This window comes from Lissotriton helveticus, chromosome 1_2, assembly GCF_964261635.1.
Source record: "Lissotriton helveticus chromosome 1_2, aLisHel1.1, whole genome shotgun sequence".
NCBI classification, from domain to species: domain Eukaryota; kingdom Metazoa; phylum Chordata; class Amphibia; order Caudata; family Salamandridae; genus Lissotriton; species Lissotriton helveticus.
In genome coordinates, this window is record NC_136058.1 from 233,933,176 (window position 1) to 233,955,063 (window position 21,888).

Below are 21,888 nucleotides of genomic sequence, written 5' to 3' on the forward strand. Positions count from 1 at the left end.
AGAAAGCAGGAGGTCTGGTATCTCTCTCAGGACTCGATATCCCAGCAACCCGCAAGGGTATCTGGAAACACCGGAGCTGGATTTCTCCAGCTGGATTTCTGCGTATAGATAGCCTGATGCTTTCTAATAAAAGGGTCCTGGCAATACTCTGGTCGGTTCATAACTGCGATCTCTGTTGCAGTTTGGAGAGCCCATTGCAAATCTGTAATGTTGCAGGCTCATCCCCGGCCACCAGTATTCTGATTGTAATTCTTTAAGAGATTCCTTGATCTCTTGGTGCCTTAGACCTTCACCCATGTGTGCGTCTGCTATTAATAAGACTCTCCTGTTCGTGTTTGGAATTACTCTGTCCCCCACTCCAGGGATTTGAGCAAAAGGAACAGAGTTTGCATCAATTATGTATGTATTATTGAGTGGATAGTTCACAGGTAATGCTGCATAGTCGCCTTTTGAAGACGCTTTTACCGCTAGCATGGTTTCCCCGTCTATGTATTTTTCTGAACGCTTTTTTGTGGCTACGGAAGCCGGTTGAACCGCTTCCGCTGTGGCTGTGTCAGCCAATGAATTCCCTGCAACGTGAACGCCATCACGTTGATGACTCAGTGTATGTATCACGTGAGTCTTTTGTAGTTCTTGCTGCAAAAGAACTACTTGTTCCCAAAGCCTCTTATGCTTTATTGTGGCACCTGTGTCATCTTTGCAATCGTTTTGAACCCAGTTCTGCAAGTCATTATTGTAAGACTGACGCAGTAATGCGAATCGCACACTATTAGTGTGGGGAATTCACGATCGGCATTTTCAAGCGTCATCTTTAAAGATCTTATTTCAGCTCGCTGAAATGAGCAGTTTCTGAGTGATTCAGTTTTGGTAATTAATGGTCTGAATTTACAAAAGCGCCAGCGACCTTTAACAATCGCGCACGCTGCTTTGTAGGATTTGTTCTCTACATCGTAATGTTGTGCAAATCTGTCCATGTAGATTACATATGTGTACTGTTCGAGAGGCAGAATTTCGATTTGGCAGAGGATATTCTTCTTCATATTCTAGATTTTCTAGTTTTTTCATTTTTGGGTCCAAATAGTATTTCACGTCTTCTGCAGCAAGAGAATTTTTCCATTGTATTCATTTTGGATCTAATGCCACAGCAGTCAAATTGCGTGGACTTGTTAATGCCTCAAGGGCTGATTCTGCTGTTAAAACAGTTATCCTTCTGCCTTGGGCTTGGGCTTGGGCTTTCTTTTGCTACAGCAGTTTGAACCGCTATGAAAGTTTTTTCAGTTGAACTGAATTTCATTTCAGCTTTTGTGTACAAATGTGATTTGTAAGCTATAGGTACCGTTTCTCCCTCATTAGAGGTCAGGCACGTGAATCCGCATCTTCCTGGGATGACTCGGATTACAAGGTTGCGTACGTTTTCGCGTGTTTGTAATTTTGTTTTAGCTAAGATGTCTGTTTGCAATGATCTTAAAATTTCTGTGTGTTTCTGAGTCCAATTGATTGGTTTGAAATCAGGTTTTATTAATTCATAAAGAGGTTTAACCCTTTCAGCATAATTTAGAATGTATGTTCTTCCGAAATTCAGGAAACCTAGTATTGATTGTAAGTTCTTCAGCGTTTTAGGTGCTTGGAGTACAGCGCACTTCTCTAAGAAGTTGTCTGCTAGGCTTTTGCCTTCACTTGATAATTCATATCCTAAAATAGGACAGTTAGATGGGCAATTCGTGACTTTTTAAAGTTGAATTTGTAACCCTCAGCTGCGAACCCAAGTATTATGGTGTTCACTCTTTTCAAGTGAGTATCCAGGTCATCATCTGTGAGATAGATGTCATCGACATACGATAATGCTTCATCATCATATATTTGTAGTAACTCTGTTACCCTTGCTGAGAATAATCCTGGGCTATTCTTGAATCCCTGTGGGAGTAGACAGAAGTTTTTTTATGACCCCATTATTGAGAACGCAGTCAAATACCTGCTCTCAGGCGCAATGTTTTGACAAAAGAATCCATTAGAGAGGTCTAATGTCGTTTTGTATTTTTTGCGCACGATGTTATTCATTAGTGCTGCACTGTGTGAGTTTTGTACTGCAAATGTTTTGCAACAGGAGTTTAAGTGTCTGTAGTCCAAAACTAGACGATATGAATCGTCTGGCTTGGAGACAGGAAACAAAGGATTGTTCATTTGTGAGGTGCATGTTTCAATCACCCCCTGGTATTCAAGTTGATCTAAGATCTCCCTGACTTGCTTTTTAGCTTCTTGTTTAACTGGCTACTGCCTTTGTGCAGTGGGTTGACATTTTAACTGGATTTTATGAGGAGGAGAGTCCTCATCCCATCCTATATGATTTTTATATAATGCAGGAGCTTGGGCCACTGCCCATTTTCTTGCAAGTGTATATTTTCTATGAATTGGAATATGATTTGAGAAGGCAGGCATAATCATTTCTTCGCCATGAGGGCACTCCCTGACAAACTCTGGTGGCCAATCTATCTCAGCTAAAAGGATGTTATAGCCTTTTGAAAGGTTATCCCAAAAGAGACCCCTTACTTTCCTAGTCTTATCTCCCTCTATACGCAATGTTATTTTGTATATTTTATGAGGTTTGCTAACTCTGGTATCTGCAGTTTCCACTTGAATGTATTCATTCGTGTCCACTGTCTCCAGAAGATTCATCAGGATCTTGCGAGCTATGGTCACTTCTGCTGCGCTGTCTAGCATTGTCTGAACCCACTCTCCGTTTTTCAGTTGTGTCCTCAGTATCCTCGGCATGATTAATTATTTTAATACTGGCTACCTTCTTTCTAGGAAATTGTAATTTTTTACATTGATGAGCAGGTTCCTTGTCTTTGGACTTGACGTGCTCTTCCCTGTGTTCTGACCGTCCTCTTCTTTCCGATTTCTGTGAGGAAGTCTGAAAAGAACGAGAGGGACGTGTATCGATATCTTGATATCTATCAGGTTTTTTCAAATTATCCCTATTTTGAAGGTTGTATCTTTTCTCAGAGGGCTCCCTCTGGGGAGACTTGTTTCCTCGGTCTGGAGATCTTTCTCTTCGTTGAGGAGACCTTCCTCTGGACTGGAATCTTTTTTCTTTGGGAGTGGATGGTTTATTATTACCATCCCAACTCTTTTTTGGAGTATTTAAATTATTTTTAATAAAGGTTTTTTCAGGATTTTCAGTTAGTTGGGGTTTTACTGGTTTCCCACCCAAACTATCTCTTCCTAGTTCTTCATAGGATTTTTCTATGATTCTGGCAAGTTCAAATGGTTGTTCTGCTATATCTGTTTCTTTCAATTTCTGGCGGATCGCCACATATGCTGCTTCTCCTTTTATGTTGGCTAATAATATAGCCGAGACCTGCTTGAAGTCTTTTAGTAATTTCATACCCAGAGTTAAAGCAGGTTCTGGACCGTATTCTTTTTGAATCTGTCTTAGTACATCTGGTATTACCGCCATGGACGGAACACCATGTGTTTTTGTGTAAATAGAAGCAAAAACTGTGCCCCAAGTGTCACAGTCCTCCACATGTGGTGCGATCCCCATTGGCAGACAGATAGTCAGAATTCTGTTTTTCTCAGTAGTAGTAGTATCAGGAAATACTGCCTCTATTTGAGTGATTTTCTGTGCTAACCAGAATGGAATTTGTTCCCGTTTTGAGGGTATTTTACCAAGACATGTTTGTATGTTCTGTTGTGTAATTTTGTTTGTGTTCCCCTGATGAGGGGTCAGCTGTGGAATGTTAATCGCTGGTTGGACTGTTGAAGTCCGCATTACATATTGGACCAATTGTCTATATATTTTAATTAGTATTTTTAGCTGAGCTAAAAGTTCCCGGTCTGACATTGTTTCAATGTCGGGATGTGGTGTGTAGCTGGCTAGAACCGGCCACGTTGCTCCTGGTCTACCTAGTGGACCGAGCCTGGTGATGTGATTTTGATGTTTTAGGGCGCCTTTAAACCAGAGCAGGTGCTCTTGGTAATTTAGTGGGATTTCAACATCCTCGAAAGGAGTGTATACATCCGGAGGTTCCTCTATTTTGTAATAGTGGAATTCTTTTGTTACAGCGTTTGCTGCTGGAAAGTTTATCCATGAATAGAATACCTCTGTCTGCCGATATTCTTGGCCTCTACCACGAATATGACTGTACCACCTCGTGATGTTAGTCCATTTTCTATAGGTTTAAGAGTTATAGTTCTTCTTAAGTTGACCGGAATAAGTACAGCATTCGGGTCATTTTCTTTGAGACTTGTGTCATCCGCTAGGAGTTGAGCTGCTATTCTAGCTCTCGCCGTTTCGTCGTCACTTTCCACCATTTTACTGACAGAAAGTTTTGTTGCAGATCAAGTTTCATGGGAAACAAAGATTAGGTGCACAATATTTTGGAACACTGTATCCTTGACTAAACCAAAAACTATACATAGGAATCTCTTCCTACTAAGTTCCGGCGGATTTTAACCTTTTACCCACTCCAGACGTCTTTTGGAATTTTTACGGGAAAAAGGGTCTGTGTGAAAAAGCGCGACTGAGTTACTCTAATGTCTTGCGTTAGATTTATCGCCTTACCAAACGTTGGGCGCCATGTAGTGTAGTTCCTATATTCCCAATAGGCTCTGCGCATTGGAATAATATAAACAGCAGTGTAGACGTATGACTGAGGTCATCTAGGTCTCTACTGACTATATTAGACGTAATTAGTTTTGCCAGCTAGCTCAGAGGTCACTAGAAACTTTCTCGAATAAACAAGGAGGAGTTTAACTTCCCTGGATAGACAAGAAGGGATTAGCTTCTGACGACCATAAAACATGACAACTTTGCTCCCTCAGAATAAGAGTGTATCTCTAGAGTCGTGTGAAAACAATAGACAGCTATTTCACTCAGTCAACTGTGCATACTTAGTTTCACCAGAGTGCAGAGAAATAGAGAGACGGGCGTTTTCAATAAAAGGTGTTATTTATTGAGCAGTCTTCTTTCTTATGCAAGAGAAATGAATTGCCACAATTGCAATACTTATAGTAAAGTAAAGTGCATACAGTAAAAGGAGTATTATAAAATAATACTGTAAAAGCATTGATATGGTTACTTAGCCATAAGATACTTTAAAATAGATAAAATATATACATACATAAAAACATTGACTAACGAACTCAACTGGTGCTTCTAAATACGCCTACCCCGGTGTACCTGACCTAAGCCTAATACGTGGGAAGGAGTAAGTAAGTAGCAATTTAAGTTAAGTTGGTTTTGCCAAGAATCTGAATCAAGAATTCTCTTTAAGGGTTTAGTCAGCTCCGTACCTGGGTAATAGAAAGCAGGAGGTCTGGTATCTCTCTCAGGACTCGATATCCCAGCAACCCGCAAGGGTATCTGGAAACACCGGAGCTGGATTTCTTGGCAAGAGAAAAGACAGCGTCTCTCTCTGTGCATCAAAAGGGAGGGGCGGCGTCCGTGGGCTCTCGCATCAGCTGGGCTCTAAGGCAAGTAGATAGCCGCTCTGCTCCAAACCACCGTGTGTTTGCTTAAGGCAACGTTGGTATATTTATACCTGAAAGGTGCCTGGTTTGACGTAAGGTTGGACATAAGACGTCAATAAAGATGTCACTAAGAACTGGCTGTTCTTTCAGTGCTCACAGGAGTTCCAGGACAAATCAAAACAGAAGCATGGGGATTTCCCAGGTTGCTGGAGGTTTGGTTTGTTTAGAGAACTCGTTGTACTTTCTAGGAGTCTGGGGAAGTAGCCTTGCTTAATTTGGACTGCATGGGCTGCGACTAAATATGGATATGATTCTTATGCCTTTATAAGGATATTATTTATTATAGCCATATAAGGGCATAAATCGGAAATATCGAATTAGGGTCCTAGATAGAAATACAACAGAGGCAGTGGCCCAAGAAGTGGGAGAGTGAACCTCTCAAAATGTGTGCATAGGTATTAAAAGGGTCCATATCAGAAGATAGAGGAGTCACTGTAGTAGACACAGGTAGGCATGGAGAGGTAACATGGAGAAAAAAAACTGATCAATGGAATTAATCTCTGCCACTATGGACCACATTCCACCCCCTCCTTTTTTGCCCACTGTGCCTCTCCAGAGGGAGGCCACCCATGTGCAAATCAGCCTTGGTGCTATTCTGAATGGAAAAGTCCAGCCCAAACTGGTGTTTTACTGTAGATCATGTTCCCTTTCCACAGGAACAGAAACAACCCCAGACAAGTTTCAGACTTGTTAGGCCTTATGCATGAAGTGCAGTTGGGGTTTATTGCACAGTGAGCTACAAGACCCACATCTGGGCATACCAGTCACAACGAGGGCGTCTTACTTTGAAAAACAAAAAGGTGAGGAATGGAATGCTTGAATTAAGCTCAGAAAGTGTTTATTACTCTGGATCAACTCTGAATTCCAGATGATTGACATTTGTTTGGAGAGACATAAAATGAGTCGGGACATAGATTGATCTGAAAAAGGCTACTGCGCCCAATGGGATCCCTATCAACCTATATAAGGAACATCCTGGGGTCTGGTCCCCTCACTTACAAATATTATCAACTCAACACATAAAGTTGGCATATCAATTTCCCGGCAGTTATCCATAATTGCACCCATTTTCAAAAAGGGAAATGCGCAGGATCCAAAAGGCTACTACCCTATTTCCTGCCTCGATTCTACAGTAAAGATAATTGGGAGAATTGTGCTGGATAGATTTCTCCTCTGGTCCCTGGAGAATAAAATCTTTTTACATGTCCAATATGGGTTTTGGAACTACAGAACAATGTCTAAATATGCACCTTTTCGAGTGAAAATATTAGTTCGCTAAGCGTAGCTCCCTATTTACCATTAATGGACCTATCCAGTGCTTTCGACTGTGTAAACAGATCATAATTGTGGAATATTTTAACAGCCATGGGGTTGGAAGGGGGCTTGGTAACATTTATAAGATGCCTACATCTGGACTTGGTTGCCTCTGAAAAATATGGTGAAGTAGGTGAATGCACTGCTCCCTTTTCAGTTAAGCAGAGTGTCCTACAGGGCTGTGTGATGGCACCCATTTTGTTACGTCTGTATGTAAATGGCCTACAATCTGCACTTATGAATATGGGGCACACATTTCAGTGGTAAATAAAAAAAACATTCCGGCAAATCTGTATGCAGATGATGCGATGGTGCTTGTCAGGATGGCCAATGGCCGTAACTTATTTCCTGCTACCTTTGTCTCCTTTATGAAAGCGCTAGACTTGGACATCAACCTGTCAAAAACCTTTATTATGGTCCGTGGCCCTAAAAATGTTTAAACTTGCAGGGTGCGTGTCAATGATAGATGCATTGAGAGAGTGAGTCAGTCTCGTTACCTAGGTTTAACGTCTGAATAGCTCTTCCAATTGGGCACCATGTGTTATCAATAGGAAAAAACGATTTCTACAAGCAGTTGGTACAATTTTCTCGTTTCGACTATAGGAAAGAAAAAAACCATACACACCATTGTTGAGTTCTATAAAAGGACATGTATTCATATCCTATGGAGTGGGTATGCAGCCATTGGGATGTGGGTTGTATCCAAACTGAGGAAAACAGAGGCTGCTGGCGCATATTGGGGGCCCGTGACAACTTCACACTTTGTCATCCACCAAGAATTGTATATAGACTATGTCGAGGACTTGTTTAACCTTTATCCCTTGAAATTTTGGAGTTCAGTCTTGGTGTAATGAGCCGGCTAGCCTAATAGAGAGGTTACCCTAGACTGCCTTAGTTTAGGATGTATGACGTTACCACGCGGTACATCACAACGCGGAACATCACAACGCAGCTTTTACAACGCAAGTCGTTACAACGACTTGCGCTGTAGGGTGCTTGACTTAGGAATAGTATGATTTACTATTCCAACTCCAGTCTATGTACAGCAGGGAAGGTGTTGGAATAGTAAACCACACTATTCCTTAGTCTAGAGTGCCCTCCAGTGCAAGTCGTGGTAACGACTTGCGTTGTAAAATCTGCTTTGTGATGGCACTGCGGTGTTTTGACTGCGCAGTAAAGGTTGTTTCCCCTTTGTTGTACTTAAAGGAATAGAATTCCATGGCTTAAATACATCAGGGATTCAACGGTTGCTCATCTGTTTTTGAGAGCCCATATGGCACATGAAGAAGGAAAAAGGGTGGATCCGGCATCTTTTTTTTTTTTAACCTTATACAAGGGTGCAAAGAGAAGGTAGAGAGTTGATGAACCCCTCCGTTAGGGAATACGGTCTCGTACAAACTACTTTGGGGCTAGCACCTTATTTGAATCTGGTCACGGAGTCCTGGGAGCGTATGTTGCTTACTCTATTTAGACTGGATTCTATTAGATGGGTGGTATGCTTCACATCACACAAGGCCAGTTTGGTTCCTCTAATATATGCATCTGCCCGTGCGATGATGCGTCCACTCAGACCTTGTTGTACTTTGTCTTTTTTGTAAAAATGTATTTCTCCTTTACACAGTGTTCTTTATTAACCCTTTTATGCAAGTACAAATTTCGCAGATGCAGAGAGGCATTGCTTTAATTGGGGCAGTTAGAGTGCTTGGATAAATGTACAGCCTTGGGATCGTTTTTAAAATGAAATGTCAAAAACGACCATATTATTTAATGTTTTTTTTTTTAAAACAAAGGATTTCGATTTTATGACTTTAACGTACTTTTTAACTTGTTATCTTTTTGAACCTTGACTTTGTATTGTTTGCACAATGTAAATCTATGTATTGTATCTTGTATGATCTGCTTTTAAGTGATTGAACAATTATTGATTGATTTGAAAAAGAAAGTGCAATCTTAAAATTCAATTGTTTTACATATTAAGATTTCTGATCTTCATCTAATACTACCCCGGTCCTAACAGTAGAGAGATGTTACATCAGTTGACAAATGACACACATTTTACTTCGTTATTATTTATTAAACAAAAAACAAAAATCAGCCAATGTTCAGTACCCTTGATTCAGTAGTAGGCCGAAATATATGTGGTCTATAATAGTTTCAGTCTCTGCCTGGGAGCAATTCTGGCCCATTAACCCTTTAAAAAACTACTTACGCTTGATGCACAGCTCTCTCTATGGCCTTAACAGAGTAAAGGTCAGGGCTTTAACGTTGGCTTTCCAAAATCCTGATTCTTTTATTTTTCAGATATTCAGGCATATATTTACAGGCATGTTTTGGGTGACTGACCAGTTGACGTATCCCTTTTCATCTAAGTTTTAACTTTGGACAGATGGAGTCACTTTGTCCTCCAAAGATCACTGATACTGAGAGAAATTAATGATGGACTAATTGGTTGTGAGGCATCCTAGTCCTGCAGCTTCACAGCCATTCCAAATCATCACCAGTCTACCATTCTGCTGGACAGATTGCAAGAGATTCTTGTGTTTGGAATGTAGCATTTGACTGTCATGAAACGACTTGTTTGTCAAAAGCCAAGCAACTACACTTTGCTCTCTTCTTTCCATATAACAGTTTTCCAGAAGTCTTGCAGCCCATTTTGGGTCTGTTTTCCAAACCTAAGCTGCACTGCAGCATTCTTTTTGGAGAGAAGGTTTTTTCCTGCTGGCTAACTTTCCACAAAGGCTGTACTAGCTCAGATGTTTCTTAAGGTAGAATCACTAGCTTCATTATTTTGGATATTGACAGAGACCTCTAGATTCCTAGATATAGCTTTGGTCAGATTAACAGAAACACATTTGTCGGTTTCGCCTGCACAGCGCTTGCTCCGTGCTTGTGAAATCTCTTGTATTTCAACTATCTTAAAACAGGGGCTCTTTTCAGTTCCCATTGCCGAATGACTGTGTTCATTTGCTTTTGTGTGGAACTTTGTTGTTGTTAACTTCCCCAGGCTCCACGCATTTACGATACTTCTACGAAAGCTGTTCATACTATTTAAGTCCCATTCACTGTCCGGATAAGATCTCTTCCCATGGAAAAGGCAGATAGTTTCTAAAAGTATGTTGGAATGCTTTCTTTTTATGTACTTAGTTGTGTAAAGCAGATGCTTTAGCCTTAGAACGTTTGTAGCATTTCCTATTCATGCTTCAGTAACTTTCTTTGCATTTTGTAGGCACTATGGGATTGATGTTTTCAACTGAATCTATTTAGTCATTATGATCAAATTCTAAATGTTCTAATAAACATTGCATGTTAAAAATAAAGTTAATATACAAGGGCTATGTTATATTTTACTACTAAACAGGCAGCCACAAGTGCAGTTACCTAGCAGACAACAGGGACATACGTTGAATGGTGCAGCAGGTGCTGTAGCACAGGGTCCAAAAGTTGTCATAACTCTCTTAAACACATAATATTGCTATATATGACTACTAAATAAAAGCAGCTGGGTTATATCATCTTTTTATAGATTCTACAACCTGCTGGTCTAGTTCTAAGAAAGAATTGGAAATCCATTTGCTATCTAGATTGCAGGCAAGAAGGGAGGATACAAATTCTAAGCTGTCCACAGTTAGAGCATTCCTGGCGGTCCCTAGCATAATGCAAATGAATGTGAACTTAACGTATCTATCGTTCGTCGCTAATTTACAACACAGATATATTTTGGTGAGATTTCGGCGAAACTACATCCCTTTTAAGTTGGGTATCGCCCATAATATCTATGTAATTTCCAATCTCCCATTTTGTACATGTGATGATCGATCTATTCAGAATGATTTGCACTGTTTTTTAGTAAATGTTATTGTGAAGAAATGAGAAGGTTTATTGTCCCGCTCATGCGTATAATGAATTTTAGACAGTGTTGTCTGGCCCTTTATTACCTGCAGTTATTATCTGACCCTTTTACATGTCTTTCAATGGTGTCCTTTTTATCTGCTCCATAAAAGACTTTCAACTTGCCAATCTTATATCTAATAGAGGAACCAATTTACTGAATGTGTAAATAACTGTGTGTATATGAATTTCTTCTTTTTCACTTCTACTATAGGAATAATATATTTTAAAGTGTTTCTTTGGTAATTTTGCTGTAATCCTTGTATTTTAAGCTTATTGTAATAATGACAAATGCTTTATTTGTAGTATACTTTTTATGCCATCATTGCTTTTTCGAAATAAAGTTATTTCTGACTGACTATTAAACAGGCACTCACAATTGCAGTGAAAAGGGACTTGATTTGAATGGTGCAGCAGGTACAGTGGCACCGGGGCCAAAAGCTCTAGGGACCGTACCGAACCCATATTAGTGCTAAAATGTCAAACTAAACAGGCAGTCACATGAGCAGTTACCTTGCAGACAACAGGGTCATGATTTCAACGGTGCAGCGGGTGCACAGGCACTAGGACCAAAAGCGCTAGGTACCCCACTCAATACCGGAAATTGCTATATTTTACTACTAAAGAGGCAGCCACATTTGCAGTTATCTTGCAGTTAAAAGGGGCTTTATTTGAATAATGCAGCAGGTGCAGTGGCACTGGTGCCAAAAGCTCTAGGAAACACACTAAATGCAGAATATTGCTAAACTTTCCTACTAAACAGGCATCAAGTGCAGTTATCTAGCAGACACCGTGGTCATGATTTCAATGGTGCTGCAGGTGCGCTGGCACTGGGGCCAAAAGTTGTCAGAACTCTAAAAACTAAATATTGATATATTTAACTACTAAATAAGCAGGCACAAGTGTAGTTACCTTGCAGGCACTAGGGTCACGATTTCAATGGTGAGGCAGGTGCAGTGACACAGAGGACAAAAGCTCTAGGAGCCCCTCCGAACACCAAATATTGGAATATTTTACTACTAAACAGGTAGTCACAAATGCAGTTATCGTGCAGGCAATAGGAGCATGATTTGAATGGGGCAGAAGGTGCAGTGCCACTAGGCCCATAGGGTGTCAGAAAACCTAAAAAAACATAATATAAGCTAATACATCAATTAATTCCATTATTTCCCTCTCTCATTTCTCAAGATTGTGCTATTACTTATCCACACTACACCACTAGTAACAGCACAATATATTGCCTTTTTGCACATAAACAAGTCATGACAATTAAATATACTTTCTGTAACTTATATTGTAAAACTACTCCGCAAGCTACAACTTACAACAAAAAACAGCTTGTTATCAACCACATAGGCGAACCCTAATGAATTTACTAATGCTTGTTTGAATTAGGCATGTTGTAGTACCACAAATCAGAAAGTGCCAGCCAGACTACTGTCAGCTTTGTCCTTTATGTGTCAGCTTTAAGTGCTCTGCTAACCTCTTGCACAGAACATGTTAGCATTGGATACAACGCCGATCTCTCTCTCAAAACTTACCAGCATGAGACATCATGCCTGTCTTTATTAAGTGATGTGTAATCCAACCTCTGAGATCAGCACCGCTCAATGTTGCCTGCCAGGGCTAGGAAAGATTTCTCAAACGTTTTTCAAGCATTGCCCTGTGTGCTTCCTTGAACGGACGGCTGTCCACAAACTGTTATTTCACATGTGGTTACTTTTTATGGATGCTTCCTGTTTTTTAGACAAGCACCTATCTAATAAGTGTCCTGTTTTGTAGCACTCTGTGTTTAACCTCTTTCTAAGCACTCCAAAATCGGACAGTTCAGATCACTGAGATGCATCTACAATTATTGCTGTTCCTGTCGTGAATGTCAAGTGCAGACCCTACTGGGTTATAAATTGGAAGGTAGCACCAGTGCATCTATAGAATACAAACAAAGTAATGAGTGGATTGGAAGAACTAATCTTGGCCACTGGTATTTACTCTGGGCCACAATCCGGTCCATTACTGTTTGCCCATCATGCCACCTCAGACAGGAACCAGCCATATACACATCATTCTTGGTTCTGCTCCATTTGTAACAGTACAGCCCGCACTGCCAAGCCTTGTCCCATCCGAACTGCAACATATGCAACTCCAGACCAGTTTCAGTCTATTGAAGTTCCTAAGTAAGGTGCATTTTGACTGCAGTGACACAGTAACCACAGACCCAACATCAGGGCATCCCACTCGCCATTAGGGAAGACAAAAAAAATGCACCTAGGCACATCTACAATTTTTAAAGCTGTTACCCCAATGCTCGAATGAAAGCATTTAATGTGAGTGTCTGATCATGGGTTTGAGCACCAGATTAAGTGTGCAGATATCTAATTATGTTTACACGTCTCATTGTGTCAATGGACTTCTAATGTGTGTGCATATTTTTGAGTATCAATGAGTGATGGTGTGATTGACCGTTTGGTGGCATGCACAGGAGTCTCATGACATGCCTGGATGTCTGTTTGTATGTGGGTGGCTAGTCACATGTGTGATCATTGGTTGTCTGGTCATGCGCGTGCATGTCTAACCATGTGTGGCTGGTCGGAGCTGATGTATGTGGGGACCTGGTGTGTGGCAGTGCATCATGGATGTTTGGTGGTGCCCTTGGATATTTAATAGTTTGCATGCGTGCCTGCAGCTACACAAACAAAAATCGCCAATCACTGTACTTTCATTAACCAACAGCATAGACCTATGGGCATTGCCAATGATTGCTTCAAGAATGACGTACGCCTTGCCATGCACCATGCTGAAAATAGTGCCTATGGGATTTAGATTCAACAGGAGTCTGCATTTGTTATTGTCGAAATGCAACCAGTCTTGAAAGTCTAAATACTGCTAAGAGAAGAGGCCAGCATTCTGTGGCATTTCACCACAAAGGGTTGCTCTCTGTGTGGGGCTTGAAATGTGGCGATGATTGCACACCTGTGTCTTTACAAACTCACCTTGGCACATAAAAGAATATCCAGGAAATCTAGATGTCTCTTTTGGTGGCTCTTCTCTGACTCCTTTGACTCCTTCTCGTGCTTAAGGGATTCTTTTCTCTGTTGTATCACAGTATCTGCATTGCAAGAAAATTACAGACATATTAAGTCCAGTACCACAGTCATGGATGTCAAGTCACTTAACCCCTTCCCTGCTGCCTTCGGCCGATGGCAGTCGCGAGCACTACCTCGCTGGTGCTGCGAACGTCCAACGGCCGACGCAGCCCCGCCCACTCTTTCAAACCGCCACACTACCGCGAAAAAACGGCCGCTGCTAACGGGTTAAATGCCAAAGGTAGGGCACTTTATAATCACCAGAAGGGACATCACATCACCCTTGATAATGACAAAATCGTGGCACCACTTGACCTTTGAGGATTTGCTCAGAAGCCCAGAGCTGGTTCTCTCAAATGTCAGGTATGCAGAATACCAACATTGCTTGGTCGTTATTCCAACTTACGCCTATTTTTACCATCTCCAGGCACTCCCTGCCCCTTCATCTCCCTCACAGGTTCCGGCTTTCTTCCTTTGTTGCAGTGTCATGTGGCAGATAGAGACATTGTCGACATCACTAAATTACCATGAGCCCTGCAGCCATGATGCTGCTTTTGCACATCTTACTACATAACTTTATTTTTGCAAGACTCTGTTTATACCTTTCACATGAGAACTGCCAGCTGTGTTCATTCTCTGCCTGTTCCTGGAGTTTAGTCTGAACATTGTGAGCAAGGTCGACAAACAATGCCCCTTGTTATTCTGTTCTGGTCAGGCCCTAGCATCTACACACTTGGAGAGGGACCTTTCTAGGGAGAAGAGCAACAATCAGCTTCAATGTAAAAATCCTATCTCTGCTCTAAGTTTTGGGGTCTGCTAACAAAACCCAGAGATCTTCTATTATATAATAATACTCATTCCTATCAAGGGCAGAGAGGTTAGGCCATATAGTCCTTTCTTCATTGTTTTTATATAATGACATCTCCATTCATTATGTATGGACTGGCTGCGATGCTGGCTGTATTACTTTTGTGCATTTTTCTGCTTGTTGTGGCGCATATACTGCATGTTAGAGCACGTTAGTTAAAATAAACATTTTAAACTGTATTCGTGTCTCGGTCAGATCTTATTGTGGATGGGAACGGGAGTGTGAGTGAAAAGGCGAATCTTGTTACCACGATTCCTGAGAGATCCAGGAGTCTTGTGTTCTGGGTTGTCTAATCATTTGCTTCTCAGTGTTTGTGTAGGAGAGCGAGTGAGCCACTATAGCGAGTCGGTTCTGGGCTCTTGGGTACTACGGTGGTAGGAAAACTCAGTCCCTATACACCCAGATCCCAAAATCATGCGCATAGTTCTGTGTAAGTACAGATTCCCTGCAACATGGCGCCCAACGTGGGCAGCTCTTAAGGAGAGTCTACCACTCATTCATGGTAGCCAAATATGCAGTAGCCACTTGTTCATTAGCAGCCGTAACAAGGTCCATGACTAAAATAGACAATGACATACTTGCTGCTAAAGCGGCAACGAAGGATGGGACGTCGTTCCCACAAAGTTTTCCTTTAAAAGATGTTTCCTTTGATCATAGCAGCTCATGAGGGCATGGCATCTGCTCATGCTGGGGTTTCAGCGACAGTGTCTCTGTTGCAGCAGAGTTATTGATGGCATGGCTTGTATAAACAGACTCGTAATTATGTTCTGTCTTGTGATGTTTGTCAACAGATTAAGCCGTCTACAGTTGCACATCCACCACATACGCAACTTTATATTTCAAATCAACCATTTGGTTGTATTTACCTTGACCGATGCGGTCCTATGTTGTCAGACACTGCATATAAATATATTTTAGTTGCAGTAGATTCATGCACAAAATTTCTTTTGGTTTCACCACAACGTAGTGCTGATGCTCGAAATGTCATGAAAGACTTGCGTGTCTATGTCAGAACATTTGCCTGTGGCACCTTCCATTCGGACCAAGGTCCAGCGTTTGCCTCTATGGCTTACAAAGACGCAATGAGGCCTGAGGGCAATTCCGCAGTGGAGCAAATGAACTATGACTTAAAGCAGTTTTTGACAGCTAGGGTTCTAGGTACTGGTCGGAGTTGACTGACTCATTTGTATGGTGTCCAATGTGCACAAAATATTCTCCCTAGACGATCTCTGGGTGGGCGAAACCCATATGAAATGCCCTTTGGCATTAAAATGTTTGTGCCAGACCTTGATGGTCTAGACGTTGAGGCGGCTGCCGCAACATTTGACGTAGATAACCTTTGTGCTATGTTACAGGAACTACAAGACACTTGAGATGCCCTTGCAAAGGATCATATGCCCTCATCTACAGATGCAGCGGTGCAGATTCTTGTGTCCGACTGGCTTCTTAAAGTGGGTGATCTGGTCTGGGAGATGTTGGAGAACAAAAAAGAATTTGGTCCATCCTAACGTGCAGCAGTACCAGTTCTTGGATTATGATTTTACCTTCACTGCCTGGTTGGCAGGAGGAACGATTAATTTCCATTGAACACATTAAGTTATACCATATGGCCGAATACTAAATAGTATGCCTAATAGCATTTCTCACCGGGATGTTTCTCTGCAACAGATGTCATCCACAGCATTTCCTGCAAACCAGGAAAGCGAAGTTGAAACCGCTATCGATATTTTGCCTGTTTTGTCGTCATCTACAGATGCTACGTCCCCTGAGTATGCTACTCCACCACTGGAATACTCAATTGATATTTCCGCTACTACTGTAAATCATCATTTAATGCTGATCAAACTCCATTGTTTTGCCTTGGGACTAGTGGTTATTACATGGATAGGGATAAGTTTTCTTCAAGCTCTTCATCTTCATCATCCTCTGTGGCGGCTCCACCAATGAAAATTTGTTTTTTCTTTTCCTGGTTTCGAAGGATTTATCTGGTTCCTCCATGGACATACATTTGGATGGTGCTAACGAGGATATTCTTCTTCATGTCAATAGGATTTGTGACGGTCTTTTTCCTTTTGATTAATGGTCATTATTTGCCCGAATGCTCTGCTGTCTATTTTGTCGATGGGGTGATGGCACCACATACATCCTCTCATAAAATGAAAAGGACCAACCCTACGTTAACATCTCAACTGTTGCAGTGGGGATGGCAAAGTGCCATATGAAATCTACTGCCCGACTGCGATGATTCAAATGCCATACGTCTTTCGTGTATCATTAGGTGATGTCATTATGCCAGGACTGCATTCCGATGACTAGGATATTAATGCTGTAAATTCACTGTTTTCAGATTTGAAATATTACAGTGCTTTTGAAATGGAGGATTTGTATTTAAGATTCTGCTAATTATGCTGATTGATTCGGTTTCCATTATGGTTATTTTTTGCCTAAGTCCAACACAGTCCAAACTCCAGTTAATTATACTCAATGAGAACATTGTCCTACACCCTTTTAGGGTAGTTCGGACACAGAAAAATAAGTTTGTCTATTTTTCAGGCTATAATCTCTCCGTCGTTAACTCTTACTATTATAGGTGGAATGCTACGACACACAAAATTCATGCTGACCCATAATAAATAGATATATTCTTCAACTTTCATTGCCGATTTATCCTTGAAAGGTTAATTTTATTGTAAGAATATGATAGATTTAAAATTAATATGGGGTATTAAAGATTGGCAGGTGCAGGGAACTGAATAATTGCATTGTGCATGCTGATACCATCACAGCTGATATTCCGGAACAGACTACTTGATTTGATTTAGCTACTTCTAAAAATGTAAATTCTCCCTCATTCCCGTCTTTAGCAGGCTATGACGACTGGCAGCAGTATACAATGTGTACTTTAGATGCATTGAGCAGTATGGCCCACAATGGTACCCCTAACTTGTCCACTATTAATCCCTTAGGCTGGCTAATATGGCCCCTCAATACTAATGCTTGCCAGTCGCGTTTCTTAAATGCATCCAGTGGATGTATTCTCAGTAGACCAGATCCTCGTTTCCCACACTCACATTCGGATACTAACTATTCTGTGGGTAAATTATGTCAACTATGGTTGGGATAGGCTACTTTGTAGTCTGTGAAACTTCTCTCATGCTTATCTGGTGACATTGATCTGGCAGCTTTCCTTTTAGGTCCAAAAATCCCTTGCCTGAAACATTTTGCATATGCGGCATATAATAAAATCTGGGAACTGTCCCAAATGGAGGCAGCTATCAGATTGCGACAACTTGATCAAGACAACTTGAGTAAGGTTTTAGATATGGTGGACAACAGCATTAATACTTTGTCTTCTCGTATTTACACTTTGGACAATATTGTATCATCTATTATTGACATTGTGCCGAATGATGTGTCTGTATTGTATCATTGTTAAAATCAATTGCGCTCTGTAATGCAATTCGGCTGGACTTTGCAAAGATTGAAAAATGGGAAAGCGCCTTGGGTTTATTTAAACACTATTGCCCTATTTATGCCCTTTAAATTGACGGATAAACAAAAGCTTATGTCCATGAAAGATACGACATACACACTATTACATATTTAGAAACTAGACCAGCTACCGTTCTCAATAGCAGAGACCGATTTGATTAATACACAGGGTTATTTCTTTGCCCATTTCCATCTTTCAATTTACGGCATGTATGAAACAATATCCTGTCGGTAGGTTTGAACCCCTTGGTAGTACTTTCCTGCACAAATTGTGGCGTTTACCATTTACATTTCACGGTCTACATGAAGATAAGGAGGTTTTCCTGGGAGGGGAGGACTGTGATTCTACAGTGAGACATGCTTTAGTTTGTACACAAGTTCGTTCGTATCAGCTCCCAATTTGACCTGTTTTCTAAAAGGAACACCAGTCTCTTCAATTGCTCCCACATTAACTTTTGCTTTCTAATGGGAGTTATCTTATCCTAAATAACCACAACTGCTGCGGTTCAGTGGCCGGCATTCTGTATATAGTAATGGTTTCCCATTGTGTTCGTTGTTGCAGCATTAGAAATTCTAGCTTTCCTTCTATCAGCCATTTTGCAGGGTTTCGATTATTAGGTACTCAGCCATATCTCTGATGTCACCCGTGCGCCACTGACCAGCACCGGAAGTCTTATGCAGAGTCCAGTGATGCAAAATGTCAGGCTGGGCAGGAGCAACCCCCATGTAGAAGCGTGATAGGAAAACCTATTGCTGGTAGCCCATTTTATTTTTTCTTTCATGTACAACAGAGATACATAAACCTCGAACTGGGCATTTATTATTCGAAATAGTAAAATGCTGCAAAAACTTTAAAAAGGTCATTTTTGATTTAAAATAACTTTCATTTGAATTAAAGGGCTTACTTGTTGAACAGCGCTGAACTGGTTACTCACAACACTGTATCAAAGTGCTCACAATCTGAGCAGTAAAGGCGGGAATGGATTTGTAAGTGGTTTGCCCAAGATCACAACAATTGTGATTTGCATGTTGGGGACCAGTGTAACTGGTCTGGTAATGCTGCTTTACATGAGTTGATACTGGGGCAATATGATATATCCTGAATAATATATCCTGTTTTACTTAGCGGTGGCGTCTGTTGAGCACCACATTCAGAGCAATGTCCACATTGCGGCAGAATGCACCATTTCACTGGGAAACACTGGCTTGCCTATGGTGCATTACATCTGGTTGAATTGTGGAAACTGGCTGGTCTCACTACACTAATTTACATACAGCAGCATTGTGGGAGTTGGTCTAGCTATGATGCTTTATGTACTGGTGCATTGTGACAACTAGTCTGTTTACAGTGCCTTAGGTACTGTGAAAGGTATCTGGTGATGGTGCTTTACTTGTCAGGCGTGGGATACCGGCCTGGCTGTCATGGTCTACAGTACATTGTATAATTTCTACTACATGACAATGTCCCACCCAGAAGCACTTTTATGCTGAGGGAACTGTGGAACTGGCTTGGGGCTGGTGCCGATCATACTGGGGAAGTGTGGACCATGGAGCTGGCGGTGGTGCCTTACACGCTGGGGACAAAACTTCCCCAGGTACAGTGCTTTCCGTTATATTGGAATATTGGCCCTGGGAGCATGACTTACATGTTCGGGTTATGTAGAGGCTGTTCATAAATATGGTATTATCATGCACTTGAATCTGAAGTTAAGAGATGATAAAATCCCCTTGAGCAACAGCTCTGGCACAATAGACAGAGGCTTGGCACATGGAATTGCTCCCTAACCCAATCAGAAGTACCACCCTAGTTCAGCATTTACGATCCCATTGGTGGACTTTCATATAGAGCAGAAAGCTAGAATACCCAAATGGCAACGGTCATCCATACCTTTGAATACATGGCATCTGCCATGGCATGAGTGTAGTGCACAGGCAGATGATGTTATCAGCTCTGATGACTAGCGCCAGTACCAAGAGGAGCAGGATCGTGACAGCCAGGATCTGGACTTCTAGCAGGGTCTGGACAAGAGGACCAGGACCGTGAAGAGGGGCAGAAGACCAAAAAAAGCAGAATTTGGGCAGAGAGATCCAGGATTAGGGGGCCCAGTAGGAGGAGAATCGGGAGCATGATGATGAGCAAGTGGAGGAGGCGGTCAGTTTGAGGTTCTATGCAACACCCTTAGTTACAGAAGCCATGCATTTTGTAAATAGTTTTTGATATGCATCTAAAGGCACATCCCATTTAGTCGCTGCTCCTACTCATCTCATTGAAAGCCAATGTAAGCTAAAGTAACACTTTTCCTCGGACAATGATGCTCTTTTTTCCACAGTTCCCCAATTTCACCACAGTGGTGTCACTTTACTCCCATGTTCAAATGTACTCATTTGTCCTAAGAAACTGAAAATCTGGGCTTCAGTCCGGGAATCAGCGTGGTGCATGACTGTAGGCAAAATGAGGAATGCTCCTGTAGCTGAAATTATAAATACGGGGAATGTTAATAAATAACTGTATAGTATGCTGTCTAATAACACCACTCTGAAATGTTGCTATCCTCAACTACTCCCCAGATTCCACTTTTAACATTCTGGTTGCAGACTCCTAATGCCGTTCTATGTGCACTACCTTAAGTTTGAGGTAACCCAGGTGACATGAAAAATGTTCACTGAGGGGTTTGCCTGGTATATGCTGTCCACTAATTAAAGTGGGCACCCTGTACCAATTCAAACAACCCTTATGGTGATTTAAGAGGTCAAAGATAACCTTAGAAATCTATTCAAGTGGTAGCTGTGGAGAGCAGCCTTCAGGCTTAGTCTTGAAGGAATGTTAAGCAGCTTATTTTACTAGAAGCAACCTTATTGTATTGGTTAAATAAAGGAGTTATCAAAATATGGATTTATTAATATTACACACTCTAAATACCTCACAATATCTGCTACACACAGATAAACAAAAAGAACACAATACTGTAGCACAGAATCAATCGTAAGTAGCACTAATACACAGTGGGCTCTAGGGGGAGACCAAAACATATACTAAATCTGTGGTATAAGAACCACGACTCAAATCAAGACTGTCTAGAGCATGTAGAATCGTTGGGACCCAAGGAACCACCCAAGGTGAGTAAGTAGGGCCCCCATAGAGGACGGGTGCAGTGTGGGGACACGACCGAAGCACCATACAATTTTATGGGAGAGTCGTGGTTGCAGGTTTGAAGTTTAAGGACCCTTCTCAATGGATTATAAGGAAGCCCTTTGGATTATAGGAGGTTCAACCGTAGTACCAGAGTTACCTATCCCAGGGAAGCCGAGTGCATAGAGTTGAAGTGGTGTCGGAAACCGCTATATATCTCAATGGAAGACATCAAGGAAATGCCACTGCAGGAAAGAAGAAAAAGTGTTGGATGGAATTCAAAGGTGGATTCTTGTCGAAGAGTACCTAACAGCAGAGGGGACAGAGTCTGGGTCACTCAGGAGTGACCAGGGGCTTGGTAGACGAATGCCCACCGATGTCGGGTGCCTCAGGTGCATTGAGGGGGTTCTTGACTCTGCAGTGGCTAGGACCAGGAGCAGAATAACCAGAAGCAGGATACGAGCTGTCCCACGAAGGATGTGGAGTGTTGAGGGGTCGGTGTCCGGCTGGAGCACCACTAAGCCTTGGCAGCGGCAACCCACAAAGATGGTCAAGAAAGGTTACAGTTCGGACCAGCAAGG

The 21,888-nt window shown here is 41.6% G+C and overlaps 1 protein-coding gene across 1 annotated transcript in view; it reads right to left on the minus strand.

Moving 5' to 3' along the window:
• LOC144800095 (cytochrome P450 4B1-like) overlaps positions 1–21,888 on the minus strand; it is a 315,429-nt gene that overhangs the window by 114,789 nt on the left and 178,752 nt on the right. The window contains exon 7 of the mRNA XM_078671653.1: positions 13,725–13,840. Coding sequence (XP_078527779.1) covers positions 13,725–13,840 — 116 coding nt within the window. The remainder of the gene's footprint in view (positions 1–13,724; positions 13,841–21,888) is intronic.